Here is a 14,217-nt window from a genome sequence, read left to right as displayed (position 1 = left end):
CAGCTGGGCGTCAGGTTCTGTGAGGCTCCCCAGTGAGTCTGCTGTGCAGAAAAGCTTGGTGCCTGACAAGCAGGCCTCTACTTCCCTCTCTCTGAAACAGGAATGAAGGTGCCCTCCTCGAATTGCTTCAAAACTAGTGTTTTGAGCACCTAAAAAGTAGCATGTAAACAATCTATAAATAACACCCAGAGTTCCATTTAGAAAGACTCTAAGTGTGATTTAGCTCTAACAAGTCATCTGAATTCTAATCTTAGCTCAGTTCTACAATGGTCTCCATTGGTTTCTTCAAGGCCACGCAGAGTGAATTCAATATTTAACCACCCATTGGGCGGACACCAGGCTTAGGTTAGTGATGTCAGCTTTGTGTGGAATCGGTACCCTTCCCACCTCGGTCCCTGGCTGCCGCCTGGTCCAGGGGAGCGATCTCCTCCTTATGCTCTGCACTGAGTCGATCTTGGTGAACGACTGGGAACACAGGGAGGACCCTTCCGAACTGTTTTGTTAAGTAATTCTGAGAAAAACCAGACACACTGTATAGCTATAAATACAAAAATGGAGCCAAAGACAAACCAATTGATCACTGTACAGATTACCATGGCTTCTTTACTCTCTCGTCTGTCAGGGAAGTTAACAAAGACAAGACTGTAAGGACACAGACACAATAACTTCTCTTCCAGATTTTTCTGTGCAGACATTACAAACATGTTAGAAGTAATTAACTTCTTTTTATACATTTCAGTAAATTACAATCAGGCAAGAATTAGTAAATGAATAATGCCCTATAACAAATACACACATCCTCCCATTTGGAAATAGAGTTTCTCCCACATGTTTTATCTCTAGCAAAGCACAGATCCCTCTGCTTACCAGTGTAGTTTGCAGAATAGTTGTTTGGATCTAAAAATTTCTTAACCAGCTCACAATTAGACAAGATGTGATTTGTGGTGATAACGTTGAGATAGTTCTGGAGACCTTTCTGCCTCTCGGCTATGAATTCACGATCCATGTTACCAATCAATTTCTTGGGAGGAAGAGGTAGACTTAGGCCTGCAATCTTTAATTAAGAAAAAAGGATTATACTCAGTCATTCCCAAATGAGAAATAATACCAGAATCCTGAGCCATTGTATTGCATTAAGTCTAAGACACCACAGATGTTAAGATGCATCCTAATTTTAATGATATGAAAATGTGAAAAATCTATGCATCTTAGAATTCATAAAATATTGCATTAAGCATAGCAACTATAAAACTTGATTTTTAAAAAGTGTTTTTCTTTTTATCAACCTTACATATGAATGTAATTTCAAGAGTCAAATAGTTCTTGTATTATTATTCACAGTCTCATGACATTCCCCCCCACCACCCTCAACACCAGATGACATATCTGTTTCCCAAACCCCGAAGACATCCATGTTCAATTCTTCCAGCCAATCGTTTGGCATTGGGGAATGTTGAAATTGTTATGTCTTGATTTTTCATTTTTAGGAATTATCTATAAGTTTCTTATCATGGAAAATGAGGATTAAGTTCTTTCACTATCCTGACCTCACCCCCGCCCCGGCCCCCCAACACACACCCTGTTCCTAATCCTTCCAATATAGATACAACGCTATAGTGCAGTACTCATGTTTACATTAGGTAATGATATTCACAACGGAGCCCAAATGCCATGCCTACTGTGCTAACATGCTTCCTTTCTATTTCTTGGTTTTCTATTCAACTTCGAACTCTCTGGCTATGCCTTTTCTCAACACATTCACATGCAGAGATGCATCGATTTCATCTCCCTGAGAAGTACCTTCCAGAACCCACCAACCTGCTCCGGGCAGGACTGAGGGTCCCTACACCTCCTGCAGAGCTGGCATCCCGGGCCCTCCCTTCACCACCATGCTGGAGGCACATGCGCCTCCCTCCTGCTGACCCCCTTTCCACAGCCACCCTTTTTCTTAGATATTCCCGATTTTTGGTAGCGATATCCTCTGTAGACTTCCTAAAAGGGGGACAAGTTTTTGAAAACTTGCGTGTCTAAATCTGTCTTTCCTCTACCCTCACACTTGATTGATAGCAAGTCTTGATGTGGAATTCTAAGTTAAAAATATTTTTTCTTCAGAATTTTTAAGCATTACTTTCTTCTTTTTTTTCTTTTTTTTTTAAAGAGAACATTTAATATATATATATATGTTTATATTATTATTATTGATTTCAGAGAGGAAGGGAGAGAAAGAGAAACATCAATGATGAGAGAGAATCATTGATCGGCTGCCTCCTGCATGCCCCACACTGGGGATTGAGCCCACAACCCGGGCATATGCCTTGATCGGAAAACGAGCCACAACCTGGTTCATCGGTTGATGCTCAACCACTGAGCCACGATGGCCTAAGCATTACTTTATTGACGCATAGAACAGACTGAAAGATCTCATAGAGGAGGGGGAGGAGGGGGTGGGAAGAAATTAACTAAAGAGCTTACATGCATACTGTTTATGTATAGCCCGTGGACATAGACAATAGTGTGATGAAGGCCTGGGGTGGGACAGGGGGCTGGGTGGAGAGGTGCAAAGAGGGGGTAAGTGGGGGGACATATGTAATTCTGTCAATGATTAAAGAAAACTTTATTGTTGTCTGGTATGTGAGAACATGGGCCCCTTTCCAAGCTCCAACTCCCCCTCCCCCCTGTGGGAATACAGTGGAGGCCATCTGTAAGGGTGCTGTGGGACTGGCCCGGGAGCCTGGCCAGCTCCTCGGTCAAGACATGGCCAAAGAGAAACTGCTTCTATATGTGAACCTGGACTGTAAACTACTGCAGAGAAACAGCTAGGGGCCCCCCCCCACCCCCCATGCCCCGTGTGCTTTGCTTTCTTACTCTGTATTGCCCGGTGCTGAGAAAGCCTGTGCTGCAGGAAACCTCACCAGCCAGCCAGCCACCACTGGGGAGCATGCAAGTCCTCATAAACCCATGTCTTTCACAGCCAGGCCTCTGGGTTATTTCTTTGGAATCGGCAAGCAGTACGCTGAGGTCTGACCTCCTTGCATAACAATTGTCTCTGTAAACTACTGCAGAGAAACAGCTAGGGGCCCCCCCACCCGCCATGCCCCGTGTGCTTTAAGCCTGTGCTGCAGGAAACCTCACCAGCCAGCCAGCCACCACTGGGGCGCATGCAAGTCCTCATAAACCCATGTCTTTCACAGCCAGTCCTCTGGGTTATTTCTTTGGAATCGCTGAGATCTGACCTCCTTGCATAACAATTGTCGTCTGGTTTCTGGTGCTGCTAAAGGTTCAGAATTCCAGATTCTGTTTTGTTTTTCCCTCTCTGTATGAGCTTTTAGGATTGTCTCTTTGACTTCAGTTTGTGAATTCCATGCGCCTTCATGTGGGCCTACCTTCTTCTCTCTGCTGAGTGCTCGGCCCTTTCCTTCTAGAAGCCAACACCGCTAATACTCTTACATTCTTTGGTGTTTTCCTGTATCACGGCATTACTCCTTCCCCTCCATGCCCTTTGCTTTTCTTCCTCGGAATTTCTGTTTTCCAATATTGGACCTTCTGGGCTAATCCTCTATTCTTATCTTTTCTCTCCTATTTTCCACTTTTGTTAACCTTTTTTTTTTCCTACTGAAAAAGTTTTCTGGGATATTTCCTTTATTTTTCAGCCCTTCTAAAGAGTTTTGATTTCTACTATTATCATTTTTATTTTTAAGCACTCTTTTCTCCCTGCCCCCAAATAGCATCCTGAATGTAATACAATTTCTTATCTCTCTGAAATTATAAAAGAATTTTTCTGAAGTGCCTGAATGTTCTTCTTCTTTTTTAATACATATTTTTTATTGATTTCAGAGAGGAAGGGAGAGGGAGAGACAGATAGAAACATCAATGATGAGAATCATTGATCAGCTGCCTCCTACAATGATTGGCTGCCTTTTGCAGGCCCCCGATTGGGGGTCGAGCCCGCAACCTGCGCCTGTGCCCTTGACCAGAATCGAACCTGGGACCCTCCAGTCCGTAGGCCAATGTTCTATCCACTGAACCAAACTGGCTAGGGCTGAAATGTTCTTACTGCATATATTCTGCTTCCTTATTCTTTTTTATTTTTTTTCCTGTTTGATTTGGTTGTTATCTTTCATGTTAAAAGTGTCTGCTCATATTTAAGAGAGGGCACCCAAAGCTGACTTGAAGCTCTGGGTGAGGGGCGGGGCTTGTCTGCTGCGGGCTTTACTGTAGCACATGACCTCACTCAGCTGTTTCACTGGGAGAACGTGTGACCTTAGTGTTTAGTCTGAGTCTTTAGCTCTTTCCTCTTAGGCTGGGCAGACCCCTCAAAAGAATCTTCCGGCCTCCTACCCAGAAGGTGTAAGTGCCAGGATTCTGGGAGCCGAGAGGAAGAAGGCAGCTGGGGAGCGGAGGAGGGTTGGGTGCTGGGGTCCCTGCACCTGTTTATTATGTAAATATTTTCAACTGTGCCTACATTCTCCAGTCCAAAAACTGTTCTGACCTCTCCTGGGAATAAACTTCCTGTTTTCTGCTGGAGCGAGAAGGGCAGGTGTAAGTTGCTCAGATGGGGAAGATTTGTGGACCTGACTGCTTCTTAAACATACTTTCAACTCCTGATTCTAGCTTGACCTTGGCCCACACCGGAGGCAGCACCTGTAATGTCAACTGCTAAAACTTGTGGAGGTTCTGTGTGTAAATTGGACCCAGTGGGGTAATTCACCCCCCATGTCAGAATTCTGCCTTCCCATACCTGATTAATTGGTTAGTTCTCATCCACTGGATTTTCAGTTTCAAATGTTTTGTTGTAGTTTTCTCCTCTCCTATTTGTCCTTGAGGTGTGTGTGTGTGTGTGTGTGTGTGTATCAGACAATTTACTGTTTAAGGGTGGCTTTGGGAGAGGAGAAAAATAAATACAGGTACTCAACATACTATCATTTTCCAGATCACTTAGAACTTTAAAGTCTATTTTTCAAACTTAAAAAACAAAGCGTCAGATTAATATCTTAATTGAATGAGTAAAATCACTTTTGAAGAGTAGTGCTATTCTACACTTGTGCTTACATTAGGGCAGTGCCAGTGGCATGTGTACTGACTGAGGGGAAGGTCTAAAGAGAAGGCTGTCCTGAATTCAGACAAGGCTGTAATCTAAACCACCCATGTGGGCAAACCTAACTTAGCCTGTTCCACTCTGTATTTTTCAAATAACAATGAAGACCTTGAACTTGATATTGGACAAGATGAAAAGGTTGCCTGACAATTCCAAATTGCCTATTTCTCCAACTAAGAAAGTACGGCAGGGCACATTTAGAGTGAATTTTGTACTGTGGCATAATTCACTACCGGTAAGACACACACTGCAGGTTGTTTTCCTTATTCACACAATGAGGCTTTACCTAAGAGCAGTTTCTTTAGTAGCTGAATAAAAATCACACTAATGAAGAAAGCACATCACTCAGCAGGTATACATCTAAGCCAGTTACTTTATTATGTTTTCAGGAGCATTAAGTAATGAAGGGTAATCAAAGGTAATACATTACTGAAAACACAACTGATTTCTTTCTTTTTAAGACTCTCAATAGCCCTAACCGGTTTGGCTCAGTGGATAGAGAGTCGGCCTGTGGACTGAAGGCACACAATGAGGCTTTACCTAAGAGCAGTTTCTTTAGTAGCTGAATAAAAATCACACTAATGAAGAAAGCACATCACTCAGCAGGTATACATCTAAGCCATACTTTATTATGTTTTCAGGAGCATTAAGTAATGAAGGGTAATCAAAGGTAATACATTACTGAAAACACGACTGATTTCTTTCTTTTTAAGACTCTCAATAAATTAAGTTGCAGAATATAATCTGGTGTGTGTATGTGTGTGTGCACTCACTCAGGATATCGATATATATGCTCAATAAATGTCTAAAATGACTCATACCACCTGCTTGAGAATGCCTACCACTGGGAGTGGGTTGGTCAATTAATTTTTATTTCTATACTATGAAATTATTACATTGCTCAACTATTACTTTTTTTCAATTAAAAAAAGGAAAAGGAAACCCTTTTTGCTTATCAAGCTGATCATATACACAGCAAGGACTTTTTTTAAATGCCATTAACAGGTATCAGCACATTTGCCTGCACTGGGTACCTGACCAACAGTGTACCCAGGAGAATCCCACATCTCAGAATGGAGAGACACCTCATATCCGATTCAAACCTCAGTAGGGTTATTTTTCATTCATGGTGGGGATGTGAGAATGAATTTGATACTGTATCTATTTCAAACTTTGTGGCCTCCAAGCTTCAACCAATCTATTTTTTCAAGCTTCGTTTCACTTTAGGAAAATGTATTGATCTGCCCAGCAAACCATCAGCTCTTCTAAATCATTGGGTAACAAAGTCCTTTGCCAGCAGCTGCGATCACAGTGTCCCTGCTATGTCAGTCTGCTGGACATACTGGAGGTGTTTTCCTGCCCCAGTGTAAGATCTCACAAAAAATATTCCTAAAAGTACTAAAACTATGCAATGTGTGTGTTATTTTTAAATCTTGTCTTTTAAAAAAGATTAGCATTTAAGAGACTTATTTTCTCTTTCCGTTTTCTCCTAGAATTTCTAAAATGCTTTCCAATCTCAGCACATAAAGTTTAGAACACCACTGACTAATTAGAAGGGAGGGAGAGAGACACTAACATTGGTGACAAAATCACTAAGCCAGCAATTTCCTAGAAACCTCCACATTGGTGGCTCAAAGCCCTGACCCCCCAACATCCCATTTTCCATCGCTTTCCTCTTTAATGTGCCTTGTGGACTCCTTCTTGAGTTCCTTGTATAAGGGAAAGGGAACAAGAAAGGCAGCAGAGAAGTCCCGCAAATTTCCATTCATAACACCTGCAGAGTGACAATGCTCATGGGAGATGATCGCCAAAATGGGGTCTAAAACCCAGAATCTGTCCCATGCTAGGCTAGGAGAAGCCTCTAAATTATATGATAAATTATATTACAGTTTCAAGAAAACTAACTTTTGTCTGGAGGGAAAACCTTCAAACTCTGAATGTTAATCTCTCACTTCCGGTATCAGATTTTAAAAATCTACACAATGCCTTCAAGCATATCCCCATGAATATTCTAGGAATTGCTACACTCTCAACAGCGCCTTAGTTTGTCCCAATTTCCCCTTAGTGTATAAAGGGGAGTCTCTCCTATGTGAGCAATGGGCAGTAAAATTCAAATAACAAACCTTTTGTGCTACAACAGACCTGAGAAGTCACCTGGTTCAACCTTCCAGTTCAGAGGGGGCAGTGAGGGCCAAGAGAGGAGAGTAACCTGAGGTGGTAGAGGACAGAGCCTGGGTCCCTTCCCACGGCTGAGGGTTCCCTACCCAGTTCCTGTCATTTTAACTCCTGCTTTATTCCTGTTCCTTCTGGTATGCTGTCTTCCTAGATAAGCAATTTTCCACCTTTTCCATCTCATGGCACACAAACTAATTACAAAAATTCTGCAGCACAACAAAAAAACGTATTTTCTGCTGATCTGCCAAAAAATAATAGATATAATTTTGATTCATTCACATCGGACAGCTATTGTTGTGTTGGCTGTTGTCATTTTTTAATTTGACAAAGGGAAAGAGGTCAGTGCCCTTGACTAAACAGTCAGGTATTGCATGTTTTAAAAATTCTTGCAGAGCCCTGGCTAGTGTGGCTCAGTTGGTTGAGCATTGTCCATACACCAAAAGGTTGCTGGTGTGATTCCCAGTCAGGGCACATGCCCAGGTTGTGGGTTCGATCCCCGGTCAGGTTGCATGCAGGAGGCAACTGATGAATGTTTCTCTCTCACATCAATGTTTCTCTCTATCTCTCTCTTTCCCTCTCCTTCTCCCTTCCTCTCTGAAATAAATAAAAATATATTTTTTAAAAAATTCTTGTGGCCCACCAGTTGAAAACTGCTGCCCTAGATGATCACTAACTTGATATTGACTTTAAAATATGGTGGTGATTTTTCTTCACTATTACCACAAATATGCTCACTATATAAAGTGGGGAAGTGCAGCTTTTTTCTGTGGTTTTTTTTGGTGGTTTTTTTTTTTTTTTGGTTACATGTGCTTGTTTATAGAGAACTTTGAAAGTACAGAACAGTATAAAGAACCAGAAAAAAAACATAACCCATAATCCTACCACCTGGGTTCACCATGGTTAACATTTTGGCATATGTCCTTCCAATCTTTTTTCTAAACATTTCATGTAATTAAATTCTTCTGCATGTGTAATTTTACATCCTGCTTTTCTTTTCACTCAGGCATTTTTCCTATTGAACTCAAGACAACTCTGTGTATATTATATTTCTCTCTCTTCAGCAGGAACTCATTATCTGTCAGAAGGGTAATCAGACACTGAAAATCATGGTCACAGTTTTAGTCTGTGGTTTTGGAATACTTTGGGTCTGTTTTATAGAGGCTGTTTTGAAAGTATTTTGTTGCCAAAAAGCTGTATGTACTTTCTTCTGTTTGTTTACTTGGATCCAGAAAAACCTCCCACTTGAAATGCTGTCTGGCCATATCCTGCCCAACACAAGCCAACATCAATACACATGAATATTTGCATTTAAAATAAGATGCACGTAGAAAGTATCCATTTTAAAAGGGAAAACTACACTGAAGCAAAAAATAAAGCTCTATTATATTAAAAAGGCCATAATTAAATAGTAACAGATATTCAACCTTATATCTCCAAAGAGGAGATAAAACCCTCTTCCCCACCCCCATTCTTAGGGGCTGGGCCTGGGCAATTTCAATTTGAGAAATATTTCTCCCACAACTCTTACTCAGCCCTGGATGAATAATACTGTACAAAGATGACTCCCCCTTCCTTAAAACTTGTTCATAAAGGTAAAGACACACAGTAGGCTCAATGTTAACCCTCAAATGCTCACCCCACCGTGGGGCTGTCTAGAAGGGTTGGGAGACAATCCACGCTGGAATGAACTGCACATTGGTTGGTGCCTTATCTACAGTGTCATTCAGGCCCAGCTTTTTGTCTTACAGCAAATAATATGCTATTAAAATCCATATAGGAAACCAACTAAGCCCAGCTACGAGGAGAATTCAATCTCTGCCAATATTCTATTTGGAGATTTAAATTGGTCATACTATAATTAAAATTTAAAAAGACAACATGTGTCAAGTGCATGGCCATATGGCAATTACAAGGCTTGCAGATACTCAGGCCACCCTTACCTCAAGGCAAATAAGACAGTCATACTTTCACAACATGTGTCAAGTGCATGGCCATATGGCAATTACATAAAGGCTTGCAGATACTCAGGCCAACCCTACCACAAGGCAAATAAGACAGTCAAACTTTGAGCGGTGTTGTAAATAATGTCACAGTGTGGACGCGACACGTGCTTCAACATGGCCTTTGGATGGAAAGGAAGCATTATGCTCCCTCCCAGCCAGCAGTCCTGTCCTTTCTGGACAGGACCAGAGGTCACTCCGACTAAGTGACGATGGCTAGCTCACCAAAGAAGGGAGCAGTCCTTCACCTCCCAGCTGAGCTGGTAAGAAGCCAAGCGCCCTGGCTCAGGTTTAAAGGGTTTGTGTAACCAGTCCAATCTGAGCTATGACACAGCCCAATGGTGTTCAGTAATCCATGGCACGTGAAGACCAATCTGCCAGGAGAAGACATGGTGGAATTGCCACTATTTCCCTTAGTACTAAAGCCCCTCCAGGACCAGCACTGACTGTGTTTCCAAAGACTTTGCAGCTCATCTCTCTTTCCATTATGGCCACCAAGTTAGGGACATTGACATCAAAGGGATTTAGAACTATGTATTTAAGAGTAAAAGTTACACCGAAAAAGTCTCTAGTTAGTACTCAGCGTTGACCTGCAATGCTGACTATGCAGCCTGGTATAGAGAAAGCACCTGAGGGAGTTCCAGCTCCATCTCTAAGAGAACAACTCCAGCAATCCATTTAATGCTCCCAGCCCTGAGAAAAGGAGGTAACGCATATCCCATCGCTGTGGTAAAGGGTGCAGTGTGGCCCAAAGGTACGCAGTCAGTCACAGGGTCGCTATTGTAAATCACGTTTGTTCCCAAAAGTTCACTTTTAGAGCCACACAACATCTGTTCCATTGGCCAGGGAAACCTGCTAATTTCTTGTTCCCGATATTGCCATTTCCAACTGGTTTCTAAGACATCTCAAGAAAGCAATGTGTGTCGTTAGTGTTTTAAAAGACTTACCTGCAGGCTGTTGTTCAGCAAATCAAAATCACTGTATCTCCTAATAATCTGTAAGAGACAAGACAGTGGTGTTTTAATTCAGCAAAGACCATCTCTTTTCATTTTCTTATTTAGTATTTATTGGCATCCAAGAGCCTGGGCACTGGCACCAAGGTCCTTAACTTGCTTAACTTACAGGCCCAGAAAACAGGCCTAGCAGTGTGCCCGAGCCGGCTGGGCCATGGGATACTGCCAGCCAAACTCATAAGACGCCAACTGGTAAGAGACAGCAAGGATGTATCTTTTCAGGGCAAATCACCATTTATTTTTTATTTTTTTATTATTATTTTTAATATATTTTATTGATGTCTGCACGTCCATACTTATGACACAAAGCTTTCAAGAAGCTGTCAGGCAATTCCTTTGGGAAAAGTATCCTCTGCTGCCCTCTTGTGGCCTTTTGAAGAATAACACCCCCGTCTTCTGTCCGTGGTGCTGAAATGTTAGCTAATGTTCTTTGAATTTGGTGAAGACTTGTATGTACCCAAAACACACACAACCAGCCCTGCCTGTTTTGACTGAGTGGATAGAACGTCGGCCTGCGGACTGAAGGGTCCCAGGTTTGATTCCAGTCAAGGGCATATACCTTGGTTGCGGGCCCATCCCCAGTAGGGGGTGTGCAGGAGGCAGCTGGTGGATGTTTCTCTCTGATGGATGTTTCTCTCTCTATCCCTCTCCCTTCCTCTGTGTTAAAAAATCAATAAAAATATTTTTTAATATATTTTATTGATTTTTTTACACAGCGGAAGGGAGAGGGATAGAGAGTTAGAAACATCGATGAGAGAGAAACATAGATCAGCCGCCTCCTGCACACTCCCCTACTGGGGATGTGCCTGCAAGCAAGGTATATGCCCTTGACCAGAATCGAACCTGGGACCCCTCAGTCCACAGGCTGGCACTCTATCCACTGAGCCAAACTGGTCAGGGCCCAAATCACCATTTAAATATCTTTCTTATTAACCAGGCACCTAGAAAGATGACTTAATGATTTACCAAAAAAAGAAAAAGTTTTACTGAACATAAAATCAAAATTAAGGAGGTGGACAGTTTTGAAGCCATTTCATCTTTGACTGGATAAAACGTCCCCCAATTAAGATCCCACCACGCTGGAGACTGGTCCACACCTGCAGGCAGTGGGCCCACAGCCCACACCTCTCCCAGGTTCCCAGTCCCCTGTGGGCAGACAGTCCAGCTTCCATTGTCTATACCTTCTTTCTTAGTTATGCCGACGCCATTGATTAGGCCAGTGATGTTCTTTTCTCATCTCATGGCACACATAACTAATTACTAAATTTCTGCGGCACACCAAAAAAAATATATTTTGCCGATTTGACAAAAAAAAAAAAGGTGTAATATTGATTCATTCACACCAGATGGCTATTGTTGTATTGACTGTTGTCAGAATCAGTGCCCCTAAAAAAAATAATAATAATAAATATATAAAATCAATAAAATAAAAATAAGTTAGTGCCCCTGACTAAATAGTCAGGTATAGCATGTTTTAAAAATTCTTGTGGCACACCAGTTGAAAATTGCTGGATTAGGCCATCACCAAATTCTACTAGCTCTTCAGGCTCTGGGAAAGAAATTATTTTACTGTTGAATAGTTTGACTTCAACCATTACTGATGGTTCTCAAATGTTAACGTGCAGAAGAATTACCTGGAGGTCACCTAGGACCCTACCACCCAGAATTTAATTCAGTAGGTCTAGGGAATCAAACCCGTGACCTTGGCCTATGGGACAACACAACCAACTGAGCCAGGGCCCAGGAGTGGAATTTTAAATCACTCAGTCTGAAATTGCCTGATCGACAGTGGTGAGGTAATCCGCCTGATAAGACCCAGCCTTCCCCTAAGAAAAGGTGTCCTTGCCTGAAATAATCCATTCTTTTAACTTAGTCCTGGCCACCTTGTGCCTATAAGAACCTCCTATTTTGTACATCTCATCGGAGCACTTCTCTAGTTACTAGATGGGATGCTGCCCAGTTCACAAACCACTTAATAAAGCCAATGAGGACTTCGAATTTACTCTGTTGAATTGTGTTCTTTAACAGAGGTAAGAGTCAAGCTGGGCTGTGAAGGACAAGGTAAGATGGGAGATGGGAAGAAATGGCTTCCACACAGAATTGAGCCACCCTCTGCAAGTCAACTGGAAAGACCTCTAGATCTACGCAGGAAGTTCTCTCTCTGAGGCCACCACTGAGGAAAACAGAGCCACACCATGAGGGAACCAGCACTAGAAATTGCCCATGAGTGAACTCGGGAGTCCATGAAATGCAGTGTCCAAACTGTATAATGTCTAGGGCACTTTCTCACCTGCCCACCTGGTGGACTGAACCCTAATTTCCCCACCCAAACCAAGGCTGCAGGATGAGGTTTTAACTACTAGGAACAAAACAAGTAACTTGCCTATTCTACTTTGGGTCTAGCCAGAGAACAAAGTCCTAGACACTCTCCATGGTAATATCATATACAAACTAAACCAAATAACTGGCAATAGAAAAGCCTTTTATAATATATGTCTAAAAGCTAAAGATCCAGGGGCGGGCTGGAGGGAGTCACTGGGGGGAAAAGGGGACATATGTAATACTTTCAATAACAAAGATTTTTTTAAGCTAAAGATTTATATCTAAAAGAAATATGATTTATATTTATGCGTGTTTCCATTTTTCCAGATTTTTAGATGCCACAGTCAGAATTTTGTTGAAAAGTTTAAAACACTTTTCTAATGACACACACACACAAATGCTTACCTGCCAGCTGTTTTCTACAGAAATTCCTCTTTGAACCCGAATGATATACTCCTAAAAAAAAAAAAAAGAGCCTCATTTATAAGACATCCAAATCAGAAGATAAAAAATAAGTGAAAATATCAGATAGACTTCAAAGAAAATTACTAGAGACAGACAGGGACATTATGTAAAGATAAAAGGGTAATCTACCAGCAAGACATGGCAATTTTAAATGTGTATGCACCAAACACCAGAGATGCAAAATATGTGAAGCAAAAACTAAGAGAAATGAAAGAAGAACTGACAAATCCACGATTATAGTTGCAAAAGAGCCTCATTTATAAGACATCCAAATCAGAAGATCAAAAATAAGTGAAAATATCAGATAGACTAAGAGAAATGAAAGAAGAAACTGACAAATCCACAATTATAGTTGGAGATGTCAACACCCCCCTCTCAGCAATTGATAGAACAACTAAACAAAAGACTAGTAAAAATACAGAGGAACTCAACAATACCATCAACCGACAGCTGACTTAGCATTTTAGAAGACGCCATCCAACAACAGAATATACATTATTTTCCAGAGGATATACAGAGGGCAAATAAACACATGAAAATATGTTAAAAATTACTAGTTGTCAAGCAAATGCAAATTAAGATCACAATGAGATATCATTTTACACCTATCAGAATGGCTGAAACAAAAAATAATAACACCAAATGCTGGCTAGGACATAGAGAAACTGGATCACTCATACATTGTCTATGCGAATGTAAAATAGTACAGCCACTCTGAACATAGTTTGGCAGTTTCCTAAAAAATTAAACATGCAACTATCATACAACACAACAATTGCATCCCCTGGCATTTAGCCCAGCGAAACGAAAATTTACATTCATACAAAAACTTGTACACGAATGTTCATAGCAGCTTTATTTTAAGAGCCCAAAAGTAGAAACAAACCAGATGTCCTTTAACAGGTGAATGGTTAAACCTTGCTGCATCCAAAGCATGGAATACTACTCAGCAACAAAAAGAAATAAACTATGAATGCGTGCAACATCTTGATGAATCTCCAGAGAATTATGCTGAGTTTGAAAAAAGCCAATTCCAAAAGATTATAAGCTACAGGTGGTCTCAAATTTATGATTTTTCTTACTACTTTACAATGGTGTAAAAGTGATAAGCACTCAGTAGAAACCCTACTTCAAACTATAAATTTTT

At 41.3% G+C, this 14,217-nt stretch overlaps 1 protein-coding gene across 6 annotated transcripts in view; it reads right to left on the bottom strand.

The window, feature by feature from the left end:
- The window catches only part of PXK (PX domain containing serine/threonine kinase), a 50,179-nt gene extending 37,118 nt beyond the window's left edge, over positions 1-13,061 (bottom strand). For all 6 annotated transcript variants that reach the window (XM_014541369.1, XM_014541370.1, XM_014541371.1 and 3 more), the window contains exons 1-3: positions 13,011-13,061; positions 10,218-10,265; positions 868-1,054 (exon numbers count right to left, since the gene is read on the bottom strand). In XM_014541369.1, the coding sequence (XP_014396855.1) occupies positions 868-1,006 (139 nt within the window). In that variant the 5' untranslated portion in view covers positions 1,007-1,054; positions 10,218-10,265; positions 13,011-13,061. The remainder of the gene's footprint in view (positions 1-867; positions 1,055-10,217; positions 10,266-13,010) is intronic.
- Between the last annotated feature and the right edge of the window lie 1,156 nt (positions 13,062-14,217).

Source organism: Myotis brandtii, unplaced genomic scaffold (genome assembly GCF_000412655.1).
Source record: "Myotis brandtii unplaced genomic scaffold, ASM41265v1 scaffold268, whole genome shotgun sequence".
In the NCBI taxonomy this organism is placed as follows: Eukaryota; Metazoa; Chordata; class Mammalia; order Chiroptera; family Vespertilionidae; genus Myotis; species Myotis brandtii.
This window is presented reverse-complemented; position numbering and strand designations above follow the sequence as displayed.